General features: G+C 34.4%; 1 protein-coding gene across 1 annotated transcript in view; it reads left to right on the top strand.

The window, feature by feature from the left end:
* Positions 1-9833: 9833 nt before the first annotated feature.
* The window catches only part of LOC124358952 (46 kDa FK506-binding nuclear protein-like), a 41905-nt gene continuing 27070 nt past the window's right edge, over positions 9834-24668 (top strand). Inside the window, exons 1-5 of the mRNA XM_046811237.1 lie at positions 9834-10047; positions 20333-20428; positions 20767-20931; positions 22478-22564; positions 23176-23274. Coding sequence (XP_046667193.1) covers positions 10038-10047; positions 20333-20428; positions 20767-20931; positions 22478-22564; positions 23176-23274 — 457 coding nt within the window. The 5' untranslated portion in view covers positions 9834-10037. The remainder of the gene's footprint in view (positions 10048-20332; positions 20429-20766; positions 20932-22477; positions 22565-23175; positions 23275-24668) is intronic.

The following is a 24668-nucleotide window of genomic DNA, read 5'->3' on the forward strand; positions in this document are numbered from 1 at the left end:
TTTAATTGATGTAACATGATTGTATAATAACCTCGTTATATACACACTGAGCATTCTGATTGTGGTTGATGGAGATTGATCGGATAGGCACGGTTATGTTCGCTCACTTTCGACATTCAACAGAGTCAGCAGCTTTTCGTGTAATTAATGTTATTTCTCGACGTGCTTTTACCCAACATATTCTAAACTTTGTACTTATTTAAAGTACTGTGTGCGCTCCTAAGGGAATGCTGCCACCTAATTGCTTCACTAGATGTCAGCCGGGAATGTTTGAAGAGTACAGAGAATAGTGGCGCATTTTATCATACTATCTATCATGCTTAGACAAAATACTCCTTAACCCCTTGCGTGCCACGGCGACGATAGATCGTCGCCGTCTGTTATCGTAATTTTTAACGCTTTATTTTTCATGAATTCTTTTCACAACCAATATTGTTTTATTTGTTAACTATCCTGCAATAGATAAATAATAGTTCACATAGTACTTTATATTAGTGAAGATAACAAAAACACAGAATAATAGAAGCAACAACAGCTGGCGGTGATCAACCGGGGCATCGTTGGCGCGTAAACAACTCGCTACGTATCTGTTCGGTCACATAGTTGTGTTTACATCGTTTTGAGGTTAGGATCTCTAAAATGCTTTGTTAAATTGATATCTTTGTAAGTTTTAGTAGTTCTTGTGACTGTTTTTTCGTGTGTTAATCATAATAAACATTCAGAAATGGATCGTGATCACTTAAGTGTAAGTGAAGTTTACAGACAACTACTGAGTGATTTGTCGGGTAGTGATAACGATTCAAACTTTTCATTGTCCGATATTTTTGATGACACTGATGAAGACCCTACTTACACACCAGAACAAGACACTCAACCGAGATTTGTGAGTCGTAATTCCCCGACCATAGGCTCTCAATGTGACAGTGATACTTTAGTTCAACCTGGGCCCTCGACAAGACCTACGTTACCTAGGCCTACAGTTGACAGGCGAGTCTTTAGTGACAGCTCGTCTGAATCAGACAATGACGATCATGAAGGTAATGACATTTGGCAGGCAATCAATGAAGGAGACACTAGTTTTATTCATGACTTTTCTTTTAACGAGACACCTGGCCCTAAACATAGCCCTCCAGTTACTGCATCTCCTATTGACTACTTTAATTTATTTTGGTACTTTGGGATTATACCGACCACACCCAGACATGAATCGTTATTTAACATTTTGCTTCTACTGATTACTAGATTAGCGTAGAAGACTATTTCGTCAGTATAAAACAGGAATTGTCTTATCGCAAACCCCTCCCCATCCTCAGACAGAGGTCAAAGTCGAGCGTCTAGTAGATAACGTGATTGCAGAGCCTCGCCGCCCGTTCAGCTGGTGCATCGCTTTGTTGTACTTTCGTGTTTTACCTCTACATTTCTCCAAACACAAAAATTTAACAAAAACAAACATTTACCAAACTAAACTCTTTATTAAAAAAAACACTCAAAACTTGTTTTTATTCTTGATCACATTCCGCCACCCAAAATGCGAGTGCCTCCGGCCATCAGCGCGGGCTTCGACAGCACCTTCGGTGCTGCCCCGCGCTGATGTCGACGAAAGAAAAACATCCCTCGAGATAGTACCTATCAGTAAAATATCAAATTCTAGAGGGGCTAATCAGAAATATAAATTGAATTGAAATGGAAAGGCAATTATGTACCGTGCAAATCACGTGATGCCGCGCGGCCTGCCATAATCAGGATTCTCGAGAAAGATAAGATAACAGCGACAACAATACCGATCACAATACCTGGAAATGCTTGTAAGTTTGTAATTTTGTAATTGAAGAGTTGTTTTTTCGTTCTATCATGTTTGTTTCTATAAATTTCTATTTTTGTGTTCTTCATACTGGTGTGGTCGGTATAATCCCAAAGTACCTTTATTTTTTACACAAAGTCTTATCACTATGTTGGTCACTGAAACCAACAGATATGCTAATCAAATAATCACTAGCAATAGAGAAAATATATCAGCTCATAGCCGCTTGCAAGGATGGCTTCCCGTCTCCTATTTAGAAATAAGGGCATTTATTGCTATTATCCTCAACATGGGTCTTATAAAAAAACAAACCATAGCTTCTTACTGAACAAAAAACAAATCACAATCTACACCATGGTTCCAAAATATGTTTATACGCAATAGATTTCAGACTATTTTACTATTTTTTCATGTTATTGACAACACAAAATTTCCAAAACATGATGAACCTGACTATGACCCTACACAAACATTTCAGCCTATTATAGACCACTGCAATTCTCTGTTTCAACGCTATTATGTAGGACACCAACAGCTGTCTGTTGACGAATCACTAATAGGAACTAAGTCCCAAACATCGCTGATGCAATATCTCCCCAACAAACACCACCACCGTTGGGGGATTAAATTGTGGGTCTTATGTGATTCAATTTCTAATTACTGCTTGAGCTTGTTCTGTTACAAAGGAAAAAATGACCAGGAAAACAGGGAAGAAATCAAGCAATTTGGTCTTTCATACTATGTGGTAAAACAACTTCTTACAATGTGCAACTGCCTAAAAAAAGGCTACCATATTTTCACTGATAATTTTTTTACGAGCATTCCCTTGGTAAAAATGCTTTACAAAAATGACACTTTTCATACTGGCACAATTCGGAAAAACAAAAAAGGGCTCCCGATGCTGTAAAAGTTCAGTTACAGGTGGGACAAAAAATTTATTGTAAGCAAAATGAAATATTAACTTTAGCATACAGACAAAAGAAGTCACAAAAAAAACCAGTTATTCTCGTTTCTTCAAACTCCAAACAACAAGAAGTAGAACATTCGAAAACAGGCATGATCGTGTAACTACAGAAAAATAACCTGAAATGGTCTTAGATTATAACAAATATATGGGTGGGATAGACTCATTCGATATGATGTTATACACATATCTCGACGAAAGGAGAACTTTGAAATACTGGAAAAAAACAGTTTTTAACATGTTTTCACGAATAGTGTTGAATTCCTACATTATTTATAAGGAACTAAAGATTAATAATAGACAAAAACAAATGTCACGTTACAAGTTTGTAGTCAGCATAATTGACTCAATTACAGACGAGTGGATTGAGGCACAACAAGAAGCAGCTACAGAGTCTGGTGGAAATAAACGAAAATCAAGGTACCTTGAAAAATTACCAGCTAAAAAAGAAAAAACTTGTTGGGTCTGCACCAAGAGTGGAGCAGAGTACAAAAAAGGGAAGAAAGCGGTCTAGAACAGTGTGCTCACAGTGTGGAGAAGGCTGCCATGGTGTGTGCTTTCCCAAACATGTGTGCAAATGAATTGCTTGACTTTGTGTGTGTGTGTGTGTGTGTGTGTGTGTGTGTGTGTGTGTGTGTACATATTTTTTGGGTAAATATAAAGACTATATATTGGATAGTGGACTTTAGAACCAACGGATAAATGTAAGTAATGCATTATTTATTTTTCTTTTAGTGTTTTGTTACCGGTACTGAAAAATGATTTTTTTATAATGTACATAATTTCAAATATTGTTATGTAACTATAGTAATTATATAAAAAAGTTAACCATTATTTTTTTCACATTTACAATGTTATAAAGAATATTAAAAAAAATGTTCCCATGGTAAAATTGTTTCTTATTAATTTGTAAAAAAATAAAAAATAAAAACTAAAAAATAAAAATTGCTTTATAAATTTTTTTTGTTTTGACATGCCAAAAATAATATTATTTTCTGTTGTTTCATTTGTTTTGTAACATTTTATTGTAATACAATTTATTACAAACATTTTGATACCTGTTTCATAAAAATAGTATGAAAAATAAAAAAATATATTCTTTTTCCTGAAGCCTAGTAATACTTCTTATTATTCCCTGGCATTTTTCGCATATGACTTGCATTATAGTTGCTAGTGCATTTCTTTTGTAGTAAAATTTTTGCCTTAATGTGGCATTCAAAGGGTTAAGCAACTAAAGTTATCTATTTTGGTATACTGCTTTGTATTAATACAAAATGCCTGTATGATCTTACTTTAGTTTTCTACTTACTGAAACACTGCTTAATCCCACTGCTCTTTTTCAAAATAATGTGTTCCATACTCTTTGCTTAAGAAAGATAGGTTAAAAATTTAAAAAAGCAGAATCACATTGTATACTTGTTGTACAAAATATATATCTTCATTCTTTCATAAATAACTTCAAAATAGATAAAAATTAGGAAACGAAGAGAAATAAAAATTTGCGTTCGGGCCTATTCCCTTATGTGCATAAAATTATAAATCGGAGAAAATTAGAAGAGCAAACCGAAAATACAATATTAAACCGCTTTCAGAGTTATTAACCCTTTGAACCCCAGACCAAAATATTGATGGTGGAAAAAACGTACCAAAATCATTTGACCTAAGAACTACTGAGAATCCCCGGAGCAGAAACAGCTGTTTTGCATACTGTTTGTAAAAAATTAATACTTTTGCTATTTTTTATGCTATTGTCTTGTATTACACACCAAAATGTCCAGAATGAAATTGTATACACAGAAAAAGATTAGTCTGTAGTATACAAAAATGTTTAACAGCATTAAAATAATTTTAAAATATATGTATATAGATTTTTAGGCAAAAAAATTGATTTTAAGATTTTTTAATTAAAAAATAAGAAATATTTTTACCATGGGTACCCACATTTTAGTTTTCTAAAGTTAGTTTTGTGTATGTACAAAAAAAATTATATTGATTTCTCTAAAAATAAACTTTTTTTGAATTTTTATATAAAAGTATGCGACTTGTAAAAACCTCTAGGCGTACAACACAAAAATCACTGATATTACCTAAATAAATAAATTAGTAAATAAATAAATAAAAAAATTAGTATTTTAATAAAATACATATAAATATGTATTAATACTCATAAAATAAGTATATTACGATTTCAAATAAATATGTATTAAACGCATATACCATGGCGACGATATTATGTCGCCCGGGGATTCTCGCAACTTCATTGGCGACGATACATCGTCGCCGCGGGGATCTTCGCATATCTTCTCGGCGACGATATTTCGTCGCCTGGGGTTCAAAGGGTTAATTAAAACACTCTTAGGCAATATACTCTTCAATACTAAAATAAAAAAATACCGTACCATTTTTTTTTATTATGTTTACTTTGCTGAATATTTGGGGGGAAATCTCCTTTGTTATGATGACCATTTACATAGTTATGTTTATTGCCAAATCAAATTCTTTTTTATTCTCTTTTAAGCCTTGGCTCTTAGGCTATACTGGAACAAAGTTTCTGTACATCCCGGTACTGCTTACATGTTTCTGTCATTAGGGAAAAGGACGGTTTGACCCTGCGCTTAGTCCTGAAAGGACCTTTCCGCCTCCCTTACTTAAATTTGTGTCGTCAAAGTCCAATGCTTTTACAGAAGCCTATCAGACGTGAGGGCTCCTGTTCTCTGATATCCTTGGGGCTGAGGAGATATGCTCCTAGGAAGCTTTTCCGAATTTTTTAGATGGCAGGACAATCTAACCAAATATGCTCTGCTTATTCCTCCTCTTCTCCACAGAGTCTACATTCGTCAGTCTGGCTAAGGCTCACCCTCATTAGATGTTTCCTTAGGGGGCCATGTCCTGTCAACATCCCTAATATAAGTCTAATATCCTCCTTACTCTGATCCAAGAGAGCTGCCCACCCTTTATCGTAAGTAGGGATAAACATTTTGGACAGTCTTAATCCTGAGGCTCTACCCAAATTAATGTTTCTTATCCTCTTTTCCCAATTTTTACTGTTGACCTATTTATGAAGAAAATATATGTATAAATGTGCTATGACATCTACTTATGGGCCCGACGCTACAATATTTACATTGAAGCTACAAGACGTTTGTATCTCAATGCGAAGAATGATTATAAAAAAATGTGTTCTTCAGGCAAAGTTAAAGGCAAACGCAGATTCTATCGCTGCTGCTCAAATCAGTGTAAAAAAGCGTGGGAATTAATATCCCGTTCTCAACAGGGAACAAAGCCAATGTCACCTGAAATCAACCATCTGACTCCTGAGATTTTCGCAGCTCCACTAGTTCATCTGTTGCACCTGCTATGCTCTACTTTTACAGAATATGGCTGGAATTGTTTCAGCTAATTTCAAGCTAAAGTAAGTTTCCTGTGATGCTGTGATAAAAAAGTGAAAAATCTGAAGTCCAGCAAATGTAGAGATATCTTTGATACCATAGGTGCTCTTGTAAAAATGTATGGTTAATAATAGTACAGTCTTTGACAGTCTGCATAAATGAGTGTCTAGAGAAAGGCTCACTCCCTGATGTACTCAAGTTATCCAGAGTTGTCCCCATTTTTTAAGAGGGGTGACCCGTCTAGTCCCTCCAGTTATCGACCGATGTCTGTAGTGCCTGTTTTCTCCGAAATTATTGAGATTTGGTGTCTGGGGTGGCCTGTCGACAGTGGATGCGGTCGGGGGCCTGGTGGATTTTAAAATCGTGTAGGTACGATCGCTACCATGTGTGATCTGACAAAGACATTCGATTGTGTTCCGCATGACATTATACTCATGAAGCTAGAACATTATGGCATTGATGGTGCTGAGCTTAACTTATTTCGTAGCTACCTTAAAGATTGCACTCAGCAAGTTAGCTTTGGAAACAAACTTTCTGAGGTGGCAGGGGTAAAGAGTGGAGTACCACAGAGCTCAGTCATTGGCCCTTTTCTTTTTCTAGTCATGATAAACGATCTCTCAAAAACATGTCTATACCAAGTAAGTCAATTATTTATGCTGACGATACTACATTGTTTTGTAGTCACTCTAATGTAAGTACTCTTTTTAACCAAATTGACAACAGCCTCAAGGAAAGCGAAAACTGGTTTGATAGCAGTGACCTTTTGTTAAATAGTAATAAAACTCAATCTGTTCTTTTCACTCTTAGCACTTTAGAAATTGGTTCACAAGATTGAGGCTTTAGCAATAATGTCAAACTGTTAAGGAATCAATGTTGATTCAAAAGTCTCTTGGGGTCCTCGCATTCAGGATGTGAGTAGCAGGCTTTCTAGAGTTATGTACATTTTGCGCAATTTGAAAAAGTATATCCCAAAAATGTATTTGGGGATGGCCTATTTTTCCTTTTTTCCATTGTATAATCTCTTATGGTTTACTGCTCTGGGGTTGTAGTACCAGTACAAAACACATTCTGTTACAAAGAAACAGCTGAAAAAGCTGTGAAAAAGCTGATTATAGAGCTCGCTGCAGACCATTGTTTATAATTGAACAAATACCCACAGTTTTTAATTTGGACATATTTTATTATCTAATTACAGTTAAGCTGAGGATTGATTCACCTTGTTGATGCTATTCCTTGTTTAGGAATGACATTCATAAATACAACACCAGATACAGAGATTAACTTGATTTACCTCATGTTAGGCTTAGCAAGACACAAAACCCATTCTTACGTAGGATTAAGTCTGTTCAACAAACTTCCTGGAAATGCTTGTGATATTGATTTTAAATTTTTTTAAACAAAACTGTATAGCTGGCTATTGAGGAATCCATTTTACAGTGTAAATGCGTTTTTAGATCTTTCAAACATTGACATTAACTTTAATTTATTACCTTACCTTATCTGTGATATTGTTTAAATTTTTTGCATTTTTGTACATAATGGATTTTTTTACTTTTTATCATCATCGTGCATTACCTTAAATGGAACTTTAAGTGGTAATTAGTTTTGTCCTTCAAATATTGACTAACTTTAACTGTTGTACTTGGTTTTATATGTGTTACCATTTGTTAATTATTACTTTTAATTTTCTGTGAAGAATGGATTTTATTACTTGAATTCTATTTTAACTTTAAGTAAAAATGTACCAGTAAAGACATAAGTAGTATTTAATATTATTTGTTTTGTAATGCCTTGGGACAATTTGACTTCAACTGTGTTAGTTACCAACTTGTTCTTGTTGCAATAAAGACTTTGACTTTTGTCCAGCAGTCACATATATTTTTCCCTGCAGAGGGTTGAAAAATGGTTTTTACGTCTGGTCGGTGTGAAAATAGAATTTAATCGCAGTGAGGTTTCTTTGGAGAATTTTGCATGATGGTGGAATGAACAGTCTCAAACCCAGGTGGAGTGTCCATGATATTGTTTTCCTGTTCAAGCTGCTGAATGGTTTGATTGATTGGTTTGCCCTTATTGCTATTGACAACCACAGAATTCCCAGTACTGGTACTTGGTTAACAAATTTGTTTGCGAGACTCCACCACCAAACGTCGTATGACTACAAGACAGCATCAACAGAATATGAATGAACTTGATGTTGCCCAATTTGGACTTTTTCAACTACATGCTGAGCAGATTTAAGACGGCTACATGCCTACATCACAACCAATAAAAGCATAGTTATTATTCTACAGATGTTTGTTTAATTTTTATATAAATTGTTGTCTTTATTTATCGTTTCTTGTGTGTCTAAAGTCAATTAATTTATAAATGTCAGGTATAAATATGACTAGTATATTACAATATTGTATTCAGCAAGCCCGATGCTATTCTATTATGTTGTAGTCGTCACGTTTTAATAAATATGTACTGTCGTTGTAATAGAAATTTTGATATTACTAGTTCAGTGCAAACATTCACACCGTGCAGGCGGATTAATCTGATAAAGGTTTTGGTACTTTGGGATTATACCGACCACACCAGTATGAAGAACACAAAAATATAAATTTATAGAAACAAACATGATAGAACGAGAAAACAACTCTTTAATAACAAAATTACATCAATCAACAAGCATTTCCAGGTATTGTGATCGGTATTGTTGTCCCTGTTATCTTACCTTTCTCGAGAATCCCGATTACGGCAGGCCGCGCGGCATCACATGATTATTTAAGTTTTTTGCACGGTACATAATTGCCTTTCCATTACAATTCAATTTATATTTCTGATCAGCCCCTCTAGAATTTGATATTTTACTGATAGGTACTATCTCGAGGTTAATTTTTTTCATTCGTTGACATCAGCGCGCTGATAGCCGGAGGCACTCACATTTTGGGTGGCGGAGTGTGATCAAGAATAAAAACAAGTTTTGTGTGTTTTTTTCAATAAAGAGTTTAGTTTTGTTTGGTAATGTTTGTTTTTGTTGAATTTTTGTGTTTAGAGAAATGTAGGAGACTCTGCAATCACGTTATCTACTAGACCGCTCGACTTTGACCTCTGTCTGATGATGGGGAGGGGTTTGCGATAAGACAATTCCTGTTTTATATTGACGAAGTATTGTTCTACGCTAATTTAGTAATCAGTAGAAGCAAAATGTCAAATAACGATTCATGTCTGGGTGTGGTCGGTATAATCCCAAAGTACCAAATTTTTTATATGTGTATATATATATAATTATATAATTAGAATTGTTTTTCTAACAGTTTGTTTTTACACACTACCGGAAATATTATTGGTTTTTAGCTGTTAACCCCCTTTAGCTTTACAGCGATGAATACCCAATATCAGTATATAATTTTTATAATTGTTTGATGTCAAATTAGCTCTGCGTAGTTTTATCATCACATCCTTAGATATTATATTTTAACGTTTACTGTTAAAAGCGTAGTAAGCCATTGATATAAATCAGTATTATTCTCACGTACTAGTGTTTAAAACCATGAAATAATAAATAATATACGTTTAACTTTTGTATATAACTAATATAAGGCATTAAATGTAAATTGCAAATTTTGTTTTGTTGTGTTGGTTACTTCAGTACGCCAACTAAATCTCTGATCTCTTCTTCCTGTTGCAGTTTTTGTTTTGCGACAAGAGGGGATAGCTTCTATCTAACTGAACAGTTACGCAGTGAACGACACCGGTTTGTTTTCTTTTCTGGAGCCGGCCATCACATCTACTTGAAGAGGTTTTAGGCGTCAAAGTATTTGTAAATTATTCTGTAACACTTTGTGCAATCTTTAATATTTTATTTTCTCAATCAGTGCGAAAAACCAATTTACTGAAAATGTTTTGGGGTAAGTTAGAATCTATTTACTTTCAGCCTAGTTACGGAGCACGTGTTTCCATCTAGGCTTGTTAGATTTAATTTCTTTTACTTTGCATCTGTCTCCTATTTATTTCTAATATTCTTCTTAAACTATCAATAACCAAATGTGCATAAATCCATTATTGTTTTGTTGTAAGTTTAAGCTTACACACAATTGTACATGTTTGCCTATGTAAGCAAATTGTTTGCCTAACGTGGTGGTGGTTAATCCAAATATTAGACCTTTCTAGATTAATATTTTGTTGCAATTCTTTATTGCGAATTATATTGATATTTAAGTAAGAATTTTGGAATAACCCCTTTATTGGCTTAGCTATTAAGGCAAATAAGCCTAATTCTATATAGCCTAGAAGGGATAGACTTAAATAAGCAGCCTACTTTTGTGTAATTTGATTGTTATTATCGGATGGATTCATTGTTTTTAACTGAATGAATAATTCATTTCACAATTTTTAAATGTTTAATGTTTTCAATTTAGTTATTGTAATTTTTAATAAAAGCAAAAAATAGCACAAAGTAATTAATTGAAAATTTACTGGCGATCAATAAGAAATTAGATGAGATGGCCTATTTCTAGAAACACATGTGGGTTTGGCTCCAAATTGATTACCGATGGGGAAATACTTACCTAGATTTCACAAGCTGATGCTCACTGGTATTAGAGCAAGCTGTAAATATTTAACGTTTTTCTTATATGAAGGCTAAAGTGGGTTTTGTTAGGTTGTATTGTTTTGTTATTTTTAACCGTGTTATTACAATTTATTCTTGTTTTTAATGTATTTGCTTTACTTACAATTATTATACAATATCAATGGTACCAGTAAGATTAAACGCCGGGGCGGCAAATCACGAATTTGACGTTACCAACGTATTCTGCTCACCCTCCTGAACAAAAAATATATATAGTACTAGGGGGTGCAAATGACAAATAACATGATTTTAGGGGGTATATTGATAAGTGGTAAAGTTTCTAATGTTTTAATGTTCAGTTTGTGTGCTGTGTCTGGATAATCTGTTTACTTGAATATTATCTGCGGCCGGGACTGATAGCAGCCTGATAGCATACCTGTTATCTGAGTTGTCCGGGGCATAGGTCAGTTCTACACAAGATATCGTGTTCAGTAGGTCGGATTGAGTGAGTGAGTTTACAATGATGAATCAACCATCCACTAGTTCAACCAACCCTAGTGAATTGTGTGTGTCGGAGTGTTTCGTAGGGCACGTAAAGAGCTTACGTTTTAACCGAAACGAAATTATCTCTTTTTTAATAGAACAGGGCATTTTTAAAAATGAGTGTATTTGTTCGTCGTGCGGTCGAGTGGTGTTTTTTAAACCGGGAGACTGTGTCGTTTCGTTGTAATAGACCACTTTTTTGTTGCTGCTGTTTAGCTATATCCGCCAACACACTAATGGTAAGTGTTCTCTGTTAATATCCATCTATATATTTGAGTTTTTCATGATTTATTTAGTTTTTAAACTTTACATAATTGCCTTTGCATTACATTTCAATTTATATTTTTGATCAGCCCCTCTAGAATTTTATATTTTACTGATAGGTACTATCTCGAGGGATGTTTTTCTTTTATTGACATCAGCGCGGGGCAGCACCGAAGGTGCTGCCGAAGCCCGCGCTGATGGCCGGAGGCACTCGTAATTAATTTTTTTTTTCTCGAAATTAAGAAAAACATTATTAATTTTGATCAAAAATTCTGCTCATTTCTGTAATTTCTCATTTACGTTTGCAAAGATGGCGGCGCAACCGATGACGTCATCACGAGGTTCAATCATTGGCCACAAAAAGGTCACGTGACGCTAGACGTGGATGTAGAACATGGAGATATTACTGGAAAGTTATTTAATTTTTTATTTTCTAGAACTTCGTTATTTCTCATTTCCACCCCATCAAACCTTATACTTTTTTTTATATAGGACGATTCCAATAAGTTAAGAACGCAAAACTCGTATTTTTCCGCCCCGGCGGTTAATATGATAATTACCATATCAATAATAACAATCAAATAAATAGTTTAGGCCTCCCCTTTTTCAGCACTGGTCATGAAATACAGAAACACTTGGAAGTGAGAGTTTTTTTTATTTAGGCTAGACAATTTAAGGTAGCCAAGTATTGAGATTTGTTCACCATGTAGTGTTAGTGAAAAATGATGTACGTTTTTGTGTAAGCAGTGACCACTACGGCTGCAGTATAATAAGATGCCACCACCACAATAGAATCAGGAGAGTTTAATAGATAGTCTAATCATGTTATTTGCTTATTATTATTGGACCATTCGATGTGTTTTTTAACTTCAATATAATAGGCCAACTTTGAGGCTAAATGATCAAAAGTTAAAAATGGTTTCAAATACTTTAAAAATGGCTGAACTGAAATCGAGTCATGATGAGGGAAGACCATAAAAGTAAAGCATTTAAAATTGAAAAAACCTGTGATTTTCAAAAGATTAAGTTATGAATAAAAGGTTAGCTGAGAGATCAAATTCGTTTAACTCGTCAACAAACCAAGTATAATTAGTCCTCACAAATCAATTCATTAACAATAGATTTATAAGATGTAATCTTAAATTTAGATGGAAATTTTTGTTCTTTTTCTCAGTGGCAGTAATATTGGATATAGCCTTTTTAGTTCATTCACTGTTCATGAAGAATTTAGTTATTGTGGATTCTGCCTTAACCAGTGTTGGACTGTCGGGCTTTATGTCTCCGTAGTCAGACCTGTAATAATGTATGGGGCTGTTGTCTGGTAGCCAAAAACTGAGGCCAGGATAGGGGTAGCTTATCAGGCTGGCATCCAAAGGATGGCTTGCCTTGCTATTACTGGGGATTTCCTAGTGTGCTGGGTGCAGCTCTAGACTGTTGCCCCAACCTCGCCACCCTGGACATTGTCATTTGAGATATGGCCAGGAGTGCCTACTGTCTTCAGCAAGCAGGACTGGTCGGGCTGCAGCGGTGGGCACTGTAGAATTAGCATCCTGATTCAGGGGATGCTCTGCACATGATCTCTGATCACATGCCACAAAAATGTTCCTTTGACAAACTCTTGTGATACCTCCTAGGGACGATTGGTCGGATGGAAGGAAACCTCTTCCACCAGTGGAGCTTGAATGGTTTACAGACGGCTCTAAAACAAAAAGCGGCACAGGCAGTGGAATTGTAGGGGTGAGACCATGCAGGGAGCTGGTGGTCCCTATGGGTCCTTATCCTACAGTTTTTTAGGCGGAGGTCGCAGCTATTATGGAATGTGCTCGTGAAAATCTTCATCTATGTTAAAGGAATAAGACGATTAATATTTTCACGGATAGTCGGACAGCATTGATGGCGCTGGACTCTTGTGTGTTCAAATCCAAACTTGTCTGTGATTGCTATCAAGTCGTTTCTTCCCTTGCCAGAATTAACAATGTGACTGTTTGTTGGGTTCTTGGGAATGAAAGCTGATGCCCTGGCCAACAAGGGCTCAGCGTCAATTATGACAGGCCCTCAACGGTGACGTTATTCCAAGGTGTGAATCCTTTGGGGCTGTCTGGAAATGGGTTCGCGCTGAACATGAGAGAAGGTGGAGGTTGCATCAGGGCATGAGAATTGAGTAGAATGGTACTACAGTCGTCCAGAGTGGCGTCGGACCTTCTCTCACTAAATAGTTCAATGTCCTCTTGGGTTATAGGTTTGATCACGGGACATGGTTACCTGAGGAAGCATCTTCACAGAGTCTGCATCCTTCAGGAGGATCTGCTCGATGAGCAGGATGAAACTGCCGAACACTTGGTCTTTGATTGTCCTACAATAGCAAGGGAGCGGTATGCCATCTTTGGTAGTTTGGACAAGGGTGGTGAATTTCTCAGGGAGGACCTGTAGATTGTTTTCGGTGGTTTGTAGAACTGCTGAAATCATAGGCTGGTAGGCCTCATGGTATGCTTCCGGGGTGCGCAAAAGGCCCAAGAGGCTCAAGTGCATGGCAGTAGGCCACCCCATAGAAGAAGAAGTAATAACGCTAATTGTACTCGTATTATGTGGGCAACCATAGAAGGTACTGTTCTGTCTGTATGGGTATCTACTTATTGTACAAATTGCAAAATTAACCGCACTTTGGCAACTTCCATAGCTAATTACTTTCTGATGCATTTTTAATTTGTTGGCCGACAGTGGGATATGTTCTGAGCCACGATACATTTGCGGCGTTGAAACTAGAAATGCCAGTGACAATCGGAATCTGAAAAAGCGTGGATTATGTGTGAATTTTGGGCTCCAGTAAAACACATGTAGATTATCCGTATATTTTTATAATGAGCCTGGAATAATATTAGGATGGATCGATTCATGTACTCGATAACTGAAGTGCTTAAAATATTCTACGAAAAACACGATTTCACCAAATTATATATAGTGATGTAAATAAATCTATTCGCGGACAATGGCTGAACGGCAGTACACAAATTATAGATTGCTAAAACGTACTTTTGTAGTTAACAATGTTCATAAACATTTAGTAACATAATAATGTGAGCTGTAAATAATATTTTAATAGCAATTTGTATTTTCAATGTACATATTTGTCAATGCTAGTGTGTCTGCTGGTTCTATACGTGGAAGCGACCTAGTGTTCTGGCTAATTTGTGGTTTTGTACCAAAAATTCGTGCACCACAGGCCACCGCAATGCTGGATTGTAGTCTGCTCCATGGTAGCACTGTGTTGGTAATTGTTTGTTCTGTTTATTTTTTCAAATTGGATACATGTTTTTCCAAACATCACAGAAAGAAAAGTTATTTATTATACATCGTGTTTGCCGACATTAAGAAGCTTAAAATAGACGTTAGCGATGAATCGTCATTGAATTCTCGCAAACCGCAAGTGACGAAATTTGCTAAACCTCTGCAACTTCATAGCATTTCCTGCAAATACAGCTGATGACTGTAAACCATCACTGTTACATTTGGCATAAGTTTTAATTATAATATTACAATTTTTTTTTTATGTACTGTAAGAAGTGTTTAGTGGCCATCCTGCAAGTTCTCCTTTAATAGCGACCACTTCACTTCTGAAAAACCTAGATTGGAAGTTACTTCTACATCTTTTACGGTAGAAGATAAAGTGGCCATCCTGCAAGTTCTCCTTTAATAGCGACCACTTCACTTCTGAAAAACCTAGATTGGAAGTTACTTCTACATCTTTTACGGTAGAAGATAAAATTACCGACCATTTTTGGTCACTTACAGTAATTAAGCTGAATTGTTAAAGGTATTATAGAAAATGTTAAGGTACTTTGGGATTATACTGACCACACCCAGACATGAATCGTTATTTGACATTTTGCTTCTAATGATTACTAGATTAGCGTAGAACAATACTTTGTCAATATAAAACAGGAATTGTCTTATCGCAAACCCCTCCCCATCCTCAGACAGAGGTCAAAGTCGAGCGGTCTAGTAGATAACGTGATTGCAGAGTCTCCTACATTTCTCTAAACACAAAAATTCAACAAAAACAAACATTACCAAACAAAACTACACTCTTTATTGAAAAAAACACACAAAACTTGTTTTTATTCTTGATCACACTCCGCCACCCAAAATGTGAGTACCTCCGGATATCAGCGCGCTGATGTCAACGAATGAAAAAAATTAACCTCGAGATAGTACCTATCAGTAAAATATCAAATTCTAGAGGGGCTGATCAGAAATATAAATTGAATTGTAATGGAAAGGCAATTATGTACCGTGCAAAAAACTTAAATATCATGTGATGCCGCGCGGCCTGCCGTAATTGGGATTCTCGAGAAAGATAAGATAACAGCGACAACAATACCGATCACAATACCTGGAAATGCTTGTTGATTGATGGAATGTTAGTTAACTGTTATTCAATTACATCGTTTTATAACGTTCTAAGTTCATTAAAAAAGGTTTAAGCGTTGGGGGCATATAACGGAATCTCACTCCATTAACAATTGATAATCGTAATTTTGTAATTAAAGAGTTGTTTCTTCGTTGTATCATGTTTGTTTCTATAAATTCATATTTTTGTGTTCTTCATACTGATGTGGTCGGTATAATCCCAAAGTACCAATGTTAAATTTAGTCAAGAGGATACAAAGTAAATTCAGGTATACATTGTAATTAGTAGCCTATACTAGACTTTCAAGACCCAATAGAAATTAAAAATTTATTGTTGAATACAATTGAAAAAACTATCAACATTAAGGGGAGTCGGAACGCAAAAAAATAAAATTTATACAATTTAGTTTTATTTTTTATTTTGATTTTTAGTTTATTCCCTTTAAGAAAATATAACTCTCACAGTTGTATCTTATTCCTAAGTTTCAAAATTAAATAAAAACTAGAGGTATGTCAGCTGTTTTGGTCGGAAAACGCGTTGAGAAAGCTGACCACTTCTTTCAGCACATTGTATAGTGCACACTTCTCTATACACAGAGAAGTTTTAACCTCTATGACTTGATTCTTACTCTGTGTTACCTCTAATGTTACTTGACATCTGATTTTCCTATTAGCCTATGTTTGTTGTGACATAAATAAATAAAAATAAAATTAGGTGACGGTAAGGTGCTTGGGGGAAAGAAAAGACTAACAGACGCCCAAATAGACAAATTACAAACATATTATGGCCTTGCAATAAGAAGAGGTGTAAAGAATGTAGAAGAAATGAAGAAAAATATTCGGGCCACCTACTTTCATAAACTCTCCACTAATGAAAATCCTCAACACGGTTTGTGTCCGAAAGGCGTAGACTCGTGGTGTGGTTATGAGAAGGCTAAGGCTCAAGGTACAGTTTATGACCACAAAGATAGCCTACCTCAAGAGATAATGTTAGAAATAAATTACATCTACAGGGCACTAACAAATTCTGAGTTGTTAAAATAATGTTTACACGGACATACGCAGAATCCAAACGAGAGCTTCAACAATGTGGTATGGGCCAAAATTCCAAAACGGGTCTTCGTAAGGCTGGATACGTTGAAACTTGGTGTATATGATGCTGTCATTTCGTTCAATGATGGAAATAGTGGCAAACTTGAAGTTTTCCAGAAGCTTGGACTAAGTTTATGTGATAGGTCAGTGAGTGCTTTGCGCGGAATTGATGAATTGCGACAGAGGAAAAGTGAGAAAGCTGCGGAAAAATTAACGAAAGAAGCCAGACAAGAAAGAAGAAAAAGAAGAATGGTTCAAAATGAAAAGGATGATGAAGCAGATAGACCCCAGTATGGCCCAGGACCTTTCTAAGGTAGACCTAGAGCCTCATTTTGTCTTGTTTTCACAATAAATGCGATTTCCGGAAAGTTAGCCTTTTTCTCATAAAGGTACATTTTTCTCAGGAAGTATTCAAGATACAGTACTGAAATTTTTCCCACATAATCTATAGGCTATTGCCAACAATCAGACCCAATTTCATGCAATTTGCAATCTTAGTTTTGCTGGTATAAAACTTTTACCAAATGATTACGTGATTTTTTAAATTGATTTGGGAAAAAAATTTTTTCACTAGCAAAAACTTTTTGAAAATTATCCAAGTTGGGTCTGATTACACAAAATAAGGTAATAAACAAATGTTGAAAAAATTATGACTGTAGCCTAAGTACTTTCTGAGAAAAATGTACCTTTGTTAACATGGGGAAGATGGGCGTTCCGACTCCCCTTAAGGGATGAAAACAGCAAACTTTTGGTACAATCAGCATAATATCACCTACATTAGGCCTATTTAACATCTATAGATCTATTTAAATGATCTAGCTAGTATGAAATTTAATAGCTGAATCTTGCAATGTACAGTAATAACAGTCTAAAACATCTTGGTTTTTAATTGGGACTATAATATGAGGTTTAGTAATCCTATTGACGCACTCACTAATAAACTGAGATTTATTTTATTTATATGTCAGGAAATGCATTTAAATTTTCCAGATTCAACAAATAGAATTGTTTACTTTTCTTTGGTGCAAAGTTACTTTTATTATGGAATAAATGTATACTCCTTAGCTCCTGAATACATAATAAGCACTTTAAAAATTATTATAAGGATACAAAAAAAGTTTCGTGATTTTGAAATGAAAATTCTAGGTATAATGTCATTTAAATATTCAGATAAATTTAATCAAGAGCAACACTGATCATCTCGAGTTCCCACGATTAGGCTTGCACAATTCTCGCTCATGTAAACCGCTCCCACGGGCCGATTAATAGTAAGAGCTCTGATATGATACAAGTGGGAAATATAATCCCCTTTTATGCTCATTATTTAAAAACCACATATCATTAAACACATACCACCCCCTGCTGCTTGTGTCATGTCCAAGATTTTAAATCAATGCCTATTTTGTAGATGCATCCGTCTATTTCTGCAGAAATCTTCGACATTGTCGGTTCTCACGAGGAAAAGTTTTAAATAGTTTCACCATTTTACCGCATCTGAGAAACGAAACACATGTATTCAAGCTGAGTTGAGACGCGAGAATTGGCAATAGACGTCAAAGTGCCGAGGCCTAGACGACTGCAAGCATTCGTGGCGTGTTTTGGCACTAGATTCTGAAATCGGCCACTCCTTATCAAAAACACAATCTTTTTCTACTTTAATTCTCTATAGAAAACAAAAATATTAAAAAGAAAGAATATCATACTCATTCAGCAACCTATAAACTCGCAGTAATACATTCATAAAGTAACATTATTCAGCACTCATGCAAACCAGTACTTCACTCCACTACCAGCAATACAGTCTCTTTTAGTTTCCTGTTTATTTCACAATACAAATATTTAAGAAGACAATATTCAAGACAACAATATCTTCCAATTCAGAGTTATGACCCATCACATTAACTTCTTATTCTCTTGGACATTTCATTACAGTTAAACAACCCAGTACTGATAATCCCATAGGCAACTTTGTCTTTCAAAGTACAAGCAAAGGTCACTCACAATGGTTTTAAGAACGAATTTCCACTCTTTTTAATACTAAACGTTTCATTATATTTCTAATAATTTTAAAGGTTTTTATGTACAGTATCAATGTATGGTTCAATTTTTTTTCTTTGTTTGCAAACAAAAAGTATTTCTGTATTTTTTATTGTAAGAAGGAATATGTTTTAATATCTACAAATTATTTTGACTTGTTCATCATTATCAGAATTATTTACTTATGAATTAATGTAGATGTATTTATATAAAATAATATGCATTTAAAGTATATTTATTACAATAACATTATAGTTTTTTACTACAATTACAGTAACAAAACTAACTTTGGTCTAGACCTATATACCAGAGAAATTTTACAATAGGCTTCAATCTAATAAGTGTCCAACCCTTGAATCATCAATACAATCGAATGAACTATCAATTAGAATGATTTAAATGCTGTTGGCCTTGTAAAGTAATTGTAGACTATGTACAACGCTGCTCAAACTCAGTAGGCCTATAAAGTCGTATTATTTAAAAATATATAGAATGTGTATATTTATTTTGCATTTAAAAATAAAGTTTCACTATAATATTATCTTAAATATCTCTAATATAATTCAGTTACATTATTGTTCTAAATTAATTCTTTAAACCAAGTTAAATCATATATATATAGTATTTGAGTAATGGCCTAGAAATGGAAAATACTGTTATTTGTCTTTTATTTTTAGCTCTTGCACATTAATGATCAATCCGTTGGAATTTTATATTTGCTGATTGAAACTATCATCGAGGGATGATTTTCAGTTGTCATCAGTGCGAGGCAGTTGCAGTCCGGCCTTATGGCCGACCATAGTCGGCTTATTCAATTGGATGATTATATGGATGTCAAACCTCATGTGGGATTTCAAATCAACGCAAAAAATCTTCCAAAAATTTCTGATGTTTTTATCCAATCAGCTGGGCAAAAAATCTGGAATTCGAAAAAAGGTTTGGAATGGCCATCCTGTCAGAACATAATAGATTACTTCTTCATCTAGATTGTACTGAATGGATGATTGACAAACCAGACAGACCTGTGCCTGATATTGAAATGATGCAGAGTCCTCGTCGTCTACTTCTTTTTGATCTCTTCACACAGACATGGACTCAGATTGAAGGAGTCAAGTCTATGACACTAGTTACATTTTGTGTTTCCTGTTCTCTGATGTCCTTTGGGGCTGAAGAGATAAGCCCCTTAGTCTTTTCTTTTCCGAAATCTTCTGCTCAATAGCCATATTGACTAAGATACAATTAGTTGTATGTATTTATTTCATTTGTTTTTGTTTTTTTAGGATTAGTACTTGAACCTGGCAAACGATACAGTACCACAGTGGAAAAGTCATTCCATGTCTCCAAGGCTGCATTGGACTGTTCGTCTGTCAGAAATGGTGAGTAGTCAAATATATATATAAATACATACATATTGAATACATAGAAGTGTTAATTGATTTCCAACATTATTAAAATTAATACTCATTAATTTTTGCCATAAGATTTTCATTAAATGTAGAAACTTTTCAGTTGAGATAAAATGCACTGAATATGGTGACTCGGTCTCTTAATTTCATCATACTGATCACCTGGTAGCAATATGAATGTCCAGAAATGTCCATACATGCTGCTATAGTATGTGTAATCTGAAGAGAGTGATAGTTCCTCAGAAAGCTATACTTCATTTCAGGTTTTAATTCATAAAATAATTTGTTTTCTTTGAATTGTTTTTCAGACTCAGAAATCTTGAGTGTTATGCTGGAAACAGAAGGCTCAGAGGCTCTTCTGTGTAATCTCTGCAAACAAAAAGGGATTCTACAAGAAGACTTGGATCTGAACTTCATGGCTGGGGATAGATTAACCTTTGAGTGCAGAGGATATGGTCGCATCCATCTTTCAGGTAATTCATTTTTCAAAATTTCGAACAAAAATATTTGGACTAAATAATCAAAGAGTATTATATATAGATAGAACCACATTAAATTGACAACATAAAAATTGACAAAATAATATTGTTACTAAATCTCTCAACTGTGCTCACTTTTGGTATTTTTCAATTCATATGAGACGAAAGAAAGCACTAGTAGCATATAATGAAGTTATGCCTATTATCTGTGTGAGGCAGAATTGAAGGCACTGCCACATTGAACGGTAATAACCACAGAGGTATTAGTTGATGCAGTAGAAATGTTTTTAGTTAGTTGTAAAACAAGATAATTGATATTTTGGCAGGATATGTAAAACTTCATAAATAACGGTTACGGTATTATTGTTTCGTAAATATACCTCGATATTACCAAAGAAACAAATTTCCTCGGATTTAAAAGTGTTTTGTATGCTTTATGCAAAAGTATGCATGGTTTGAGGAGTTATTTAAAATTTTGCAACTGCTTTAAAATATTTTCCACGGCAGAAGTATGTTCAATAAAACTCTAGTAAAGGTTTATTATTAAAGCCCCCATATCGCTGGTCAGTATTCCATGATTTTATACTTAAATACTCATAATGAAACTTGCAATACATCTAATAAAGCAATTTTATTTTTTATACAGTGTGTTTATTATTTATAAATTTTTTAAACTAATAAATTGCTTTTCTTATTTAGTAATTTAATTAGAAATTTTATATTGATTATATTAATACAAAAATAGTCAAAATAAATATTATTGTTATTTTATATATTTATTTGTTTTTTAAAAAAAATTAAAAATAAAGTATTGAAAATGTCTAAATATCCTTGTGGTAAATGTACAAGAAATGTTGGTAAATGTCATGCTGTATTATGTAAAGAAACCTGCTCAAAATGGTTTCATCTTTAGTGTACAGACTTAAAACAAGAAGGGTTTAAACAAATTGAGAAACACAACACATTGTGGTTCTGTAATGAATGTAACTTAATTTTTTTTTACTTAATTGTTTTTATGTTTAAATGTATTTATTAATATCAGACAACAAAGAAATTTTGTGGACATCAAACCACATAAGCAGGTATCCGTATAAAGTCGTACCTTGTCAAATTGTTAAAACTCATCTTATTAAAGGCATTTTTGTTTATGGGTGGTGTAACTTCAGATTTTTAACCTCTTAAAGAACGTTCTGAATCCATAAAATATATTTTTTAATTCAATTGCAGTAACAAATGTGGAAGAGATAACATATATCTATGGGTTATTAAATATTTTAAGATAATTATGTGACACATTTATTGTTTGTTGCCTGCTCAAGAAGTTATTTAAGTGATAAAAATAGTAGGGAATGGTAAACAAATTAACCTCAGTGAAAGAATAAGATAAGGTGGACTGATTCGTTATTGTATTATTGTTAAAAATACAGGTTTACTTTGATGTTGTGGACTATGTGGAACTAATTTCTAATTGTAGCAACTCAAAAACGGCAATTAAATAAAACTAGCTTAATAACTTAACGTCTTGTAATAAATCTTGCAGGATACTTGTTACCGGATGAAGAAGATGACTTGTCCGGAATGTTGGGGGATGAAGAAGAATCTGAGGAGGAGGAAGAAGAAACAACAGGTAAATTAATTGTAGTTTCCAGTGTATGGTAGATTTGTTTTATTAGAAGCGGTAAGCTACTTAGGTTGATAAACTAAGTGACTATTGGTTACATCTACATCCTCTTGCAATATATATGACCATAGTATGTTTCACAATTACTATAAACAAACGAGTTAAAAAAAACAGCTTAATACAGATATTTAGTAGGAAACTGATAATTTTATTTTCAACATTAAATGTAGAGCATTTATGTCTGAAACATCTATGTTATATTATGTCTATAGGTAGATGACCGTTTTTTCTGAACTAATTCTTATTGGTAAAATAAGACATTCTTTACATTTTTTTTTTTTTTAATTATAGCGAACACCAATTTTTGAACAAAAATTTTTGATATTAAATTATGTTTAGTTCAAATGTAATAAAAATGTATAATTTTCAATGGTGCTTTTATTTATTGTTACTTAGTTTTACTTTATATTTAATATTTTATTAAAGTTTTCACAGTTGTGACAATTTTTCATGACTAGTATTCCAAGTGCACTTGTAGACAAAATACAATTAGCTGGTGTCTTACAACTGTTGTTAGAACGTGTTAAATATGACAGCTGATTTGGGATCTATTTCAGAATGGTCAGGAACATCATCTAGTCCAGAGAAACAAAAGAAAGAGAAGAGAAAAAAGGACGCAGGAGGTGCAGCGGCAAAAAAGAAAAAACTTGCTGTTGGTAAGCATGGTGCAATTCACATAAAATGTTAAAATTGTTTTCAGTTATATGCGCATGAACTATGTTGCGCTCTCACACTCTCCACCCTGTCTTAAATGATTGATCTTATATGTTTACTTCAAACCTTGACTTTTTCATGCAAAATAAACTTAATCAATTCATTGTAATACTTCATATTCTTGACAAATTTTAACTGTTAACTTGACATGTTCTGATTATTATCTTTTTTGATGTGTTAACACTTTCGATTTACCCACTAACCATTTAGCACAGTACCGTCTCGTGATGGCCGACGGGGTACAAAAACACTTACCGCTGAGACGATAATGTGATGACTACACACGTTAAATATTTGTTTAAACATTAGTAAGGAGAACACAATTGTTGAGTTTTACAAAAATCTACGTAAATGTGAAAAAAATTCAGGTGAATGAATGAAATAAAAATTGTCGCATTAAGAATGAAGTTTTCTATAAAATTACACCAAATATCACGGATTTATAACTGTGATTTTTATTTTAAAATTGTCTTGCATTCAAAATTTACAAAAATATACAAATACAGTAGAGTCCCGGTAATCCGAGGTGAATGGGACCGAATGTACCTCGAATTGTGAAGAACTCGAATTATACGGAACACTTTGAGAAAAATTGGGTTATAATTAGAACTGAAGGCAAACAAAAGAAATATGCTTTTATTACAAATACCAGCATTAAGAAATTACTTACAGAGGTCCAAAGATGCAATGTTTACTTAAAAAAACTGTCTAGAGTTTTTTGTTTCACCACACTGCAGCGTTTGCGGGCAGCCATGTCTCTCCACCGCCGAAGCAATAACGTGTTTGTTTGAAACATTGATTGCAACAGACGGCGTCTGTACTTTTTTTTCAAAGTTTCAAGTACGCCTTGGTCCATAGGCTGAATGAGGCTGGTCACGTTCGGTGGCAAAAAACATCGTACGTATGCCATCGCATTGCAGTTCCCCTTCATCTGGGTGTGATCCTGCGTTATCAAGTGTTAAGATGGCTTTAGAGGGTAGGTTGCTTTTCTTCAAAAACTTTTTGGTTTTCAGGAACAAACTCACTAAAAAACCAGTTTTTTAAAAATTTGTTTGTCCATCCATGCGTTTTTTTGGTTTGTATAAGTTGCTGGAAGCGTTGAAATAGACATGTTTTTAAACGCACGAGGCTTAGCAGACTTGCCAATGACAGTTAGTTTTAATTTATGGCTTCCCGACGCGTTTGAAGCGGCTAGCACAGTCAGTCTCTCTTTGCTTTTTTTGTGACCCGGAGCAGCTTTTTCCTCCCATGAAGCTAGAGTTTTTGATGGCAAAGTTTTAAAATTCAAACCAGTTTCATCACAGTTGTAAATCTGATCAGGTGTTAAATTTTCACT

The sequence above is a fragment of the Homalodisca vitripennis genome, chromosome 4, assembly GCF_021130785.1.
Source record: "Homalodisca vitripennis isolate AUS2020 chromosome 4, UT_GWSS_2.1, whole genome shotgun sequence".
NCBI lineage: Eukaryota > Metazoa > Arthropoda > Insecta > Hemiptera > Cicadellidae > Homalodisca > Homalodisca vitripennis.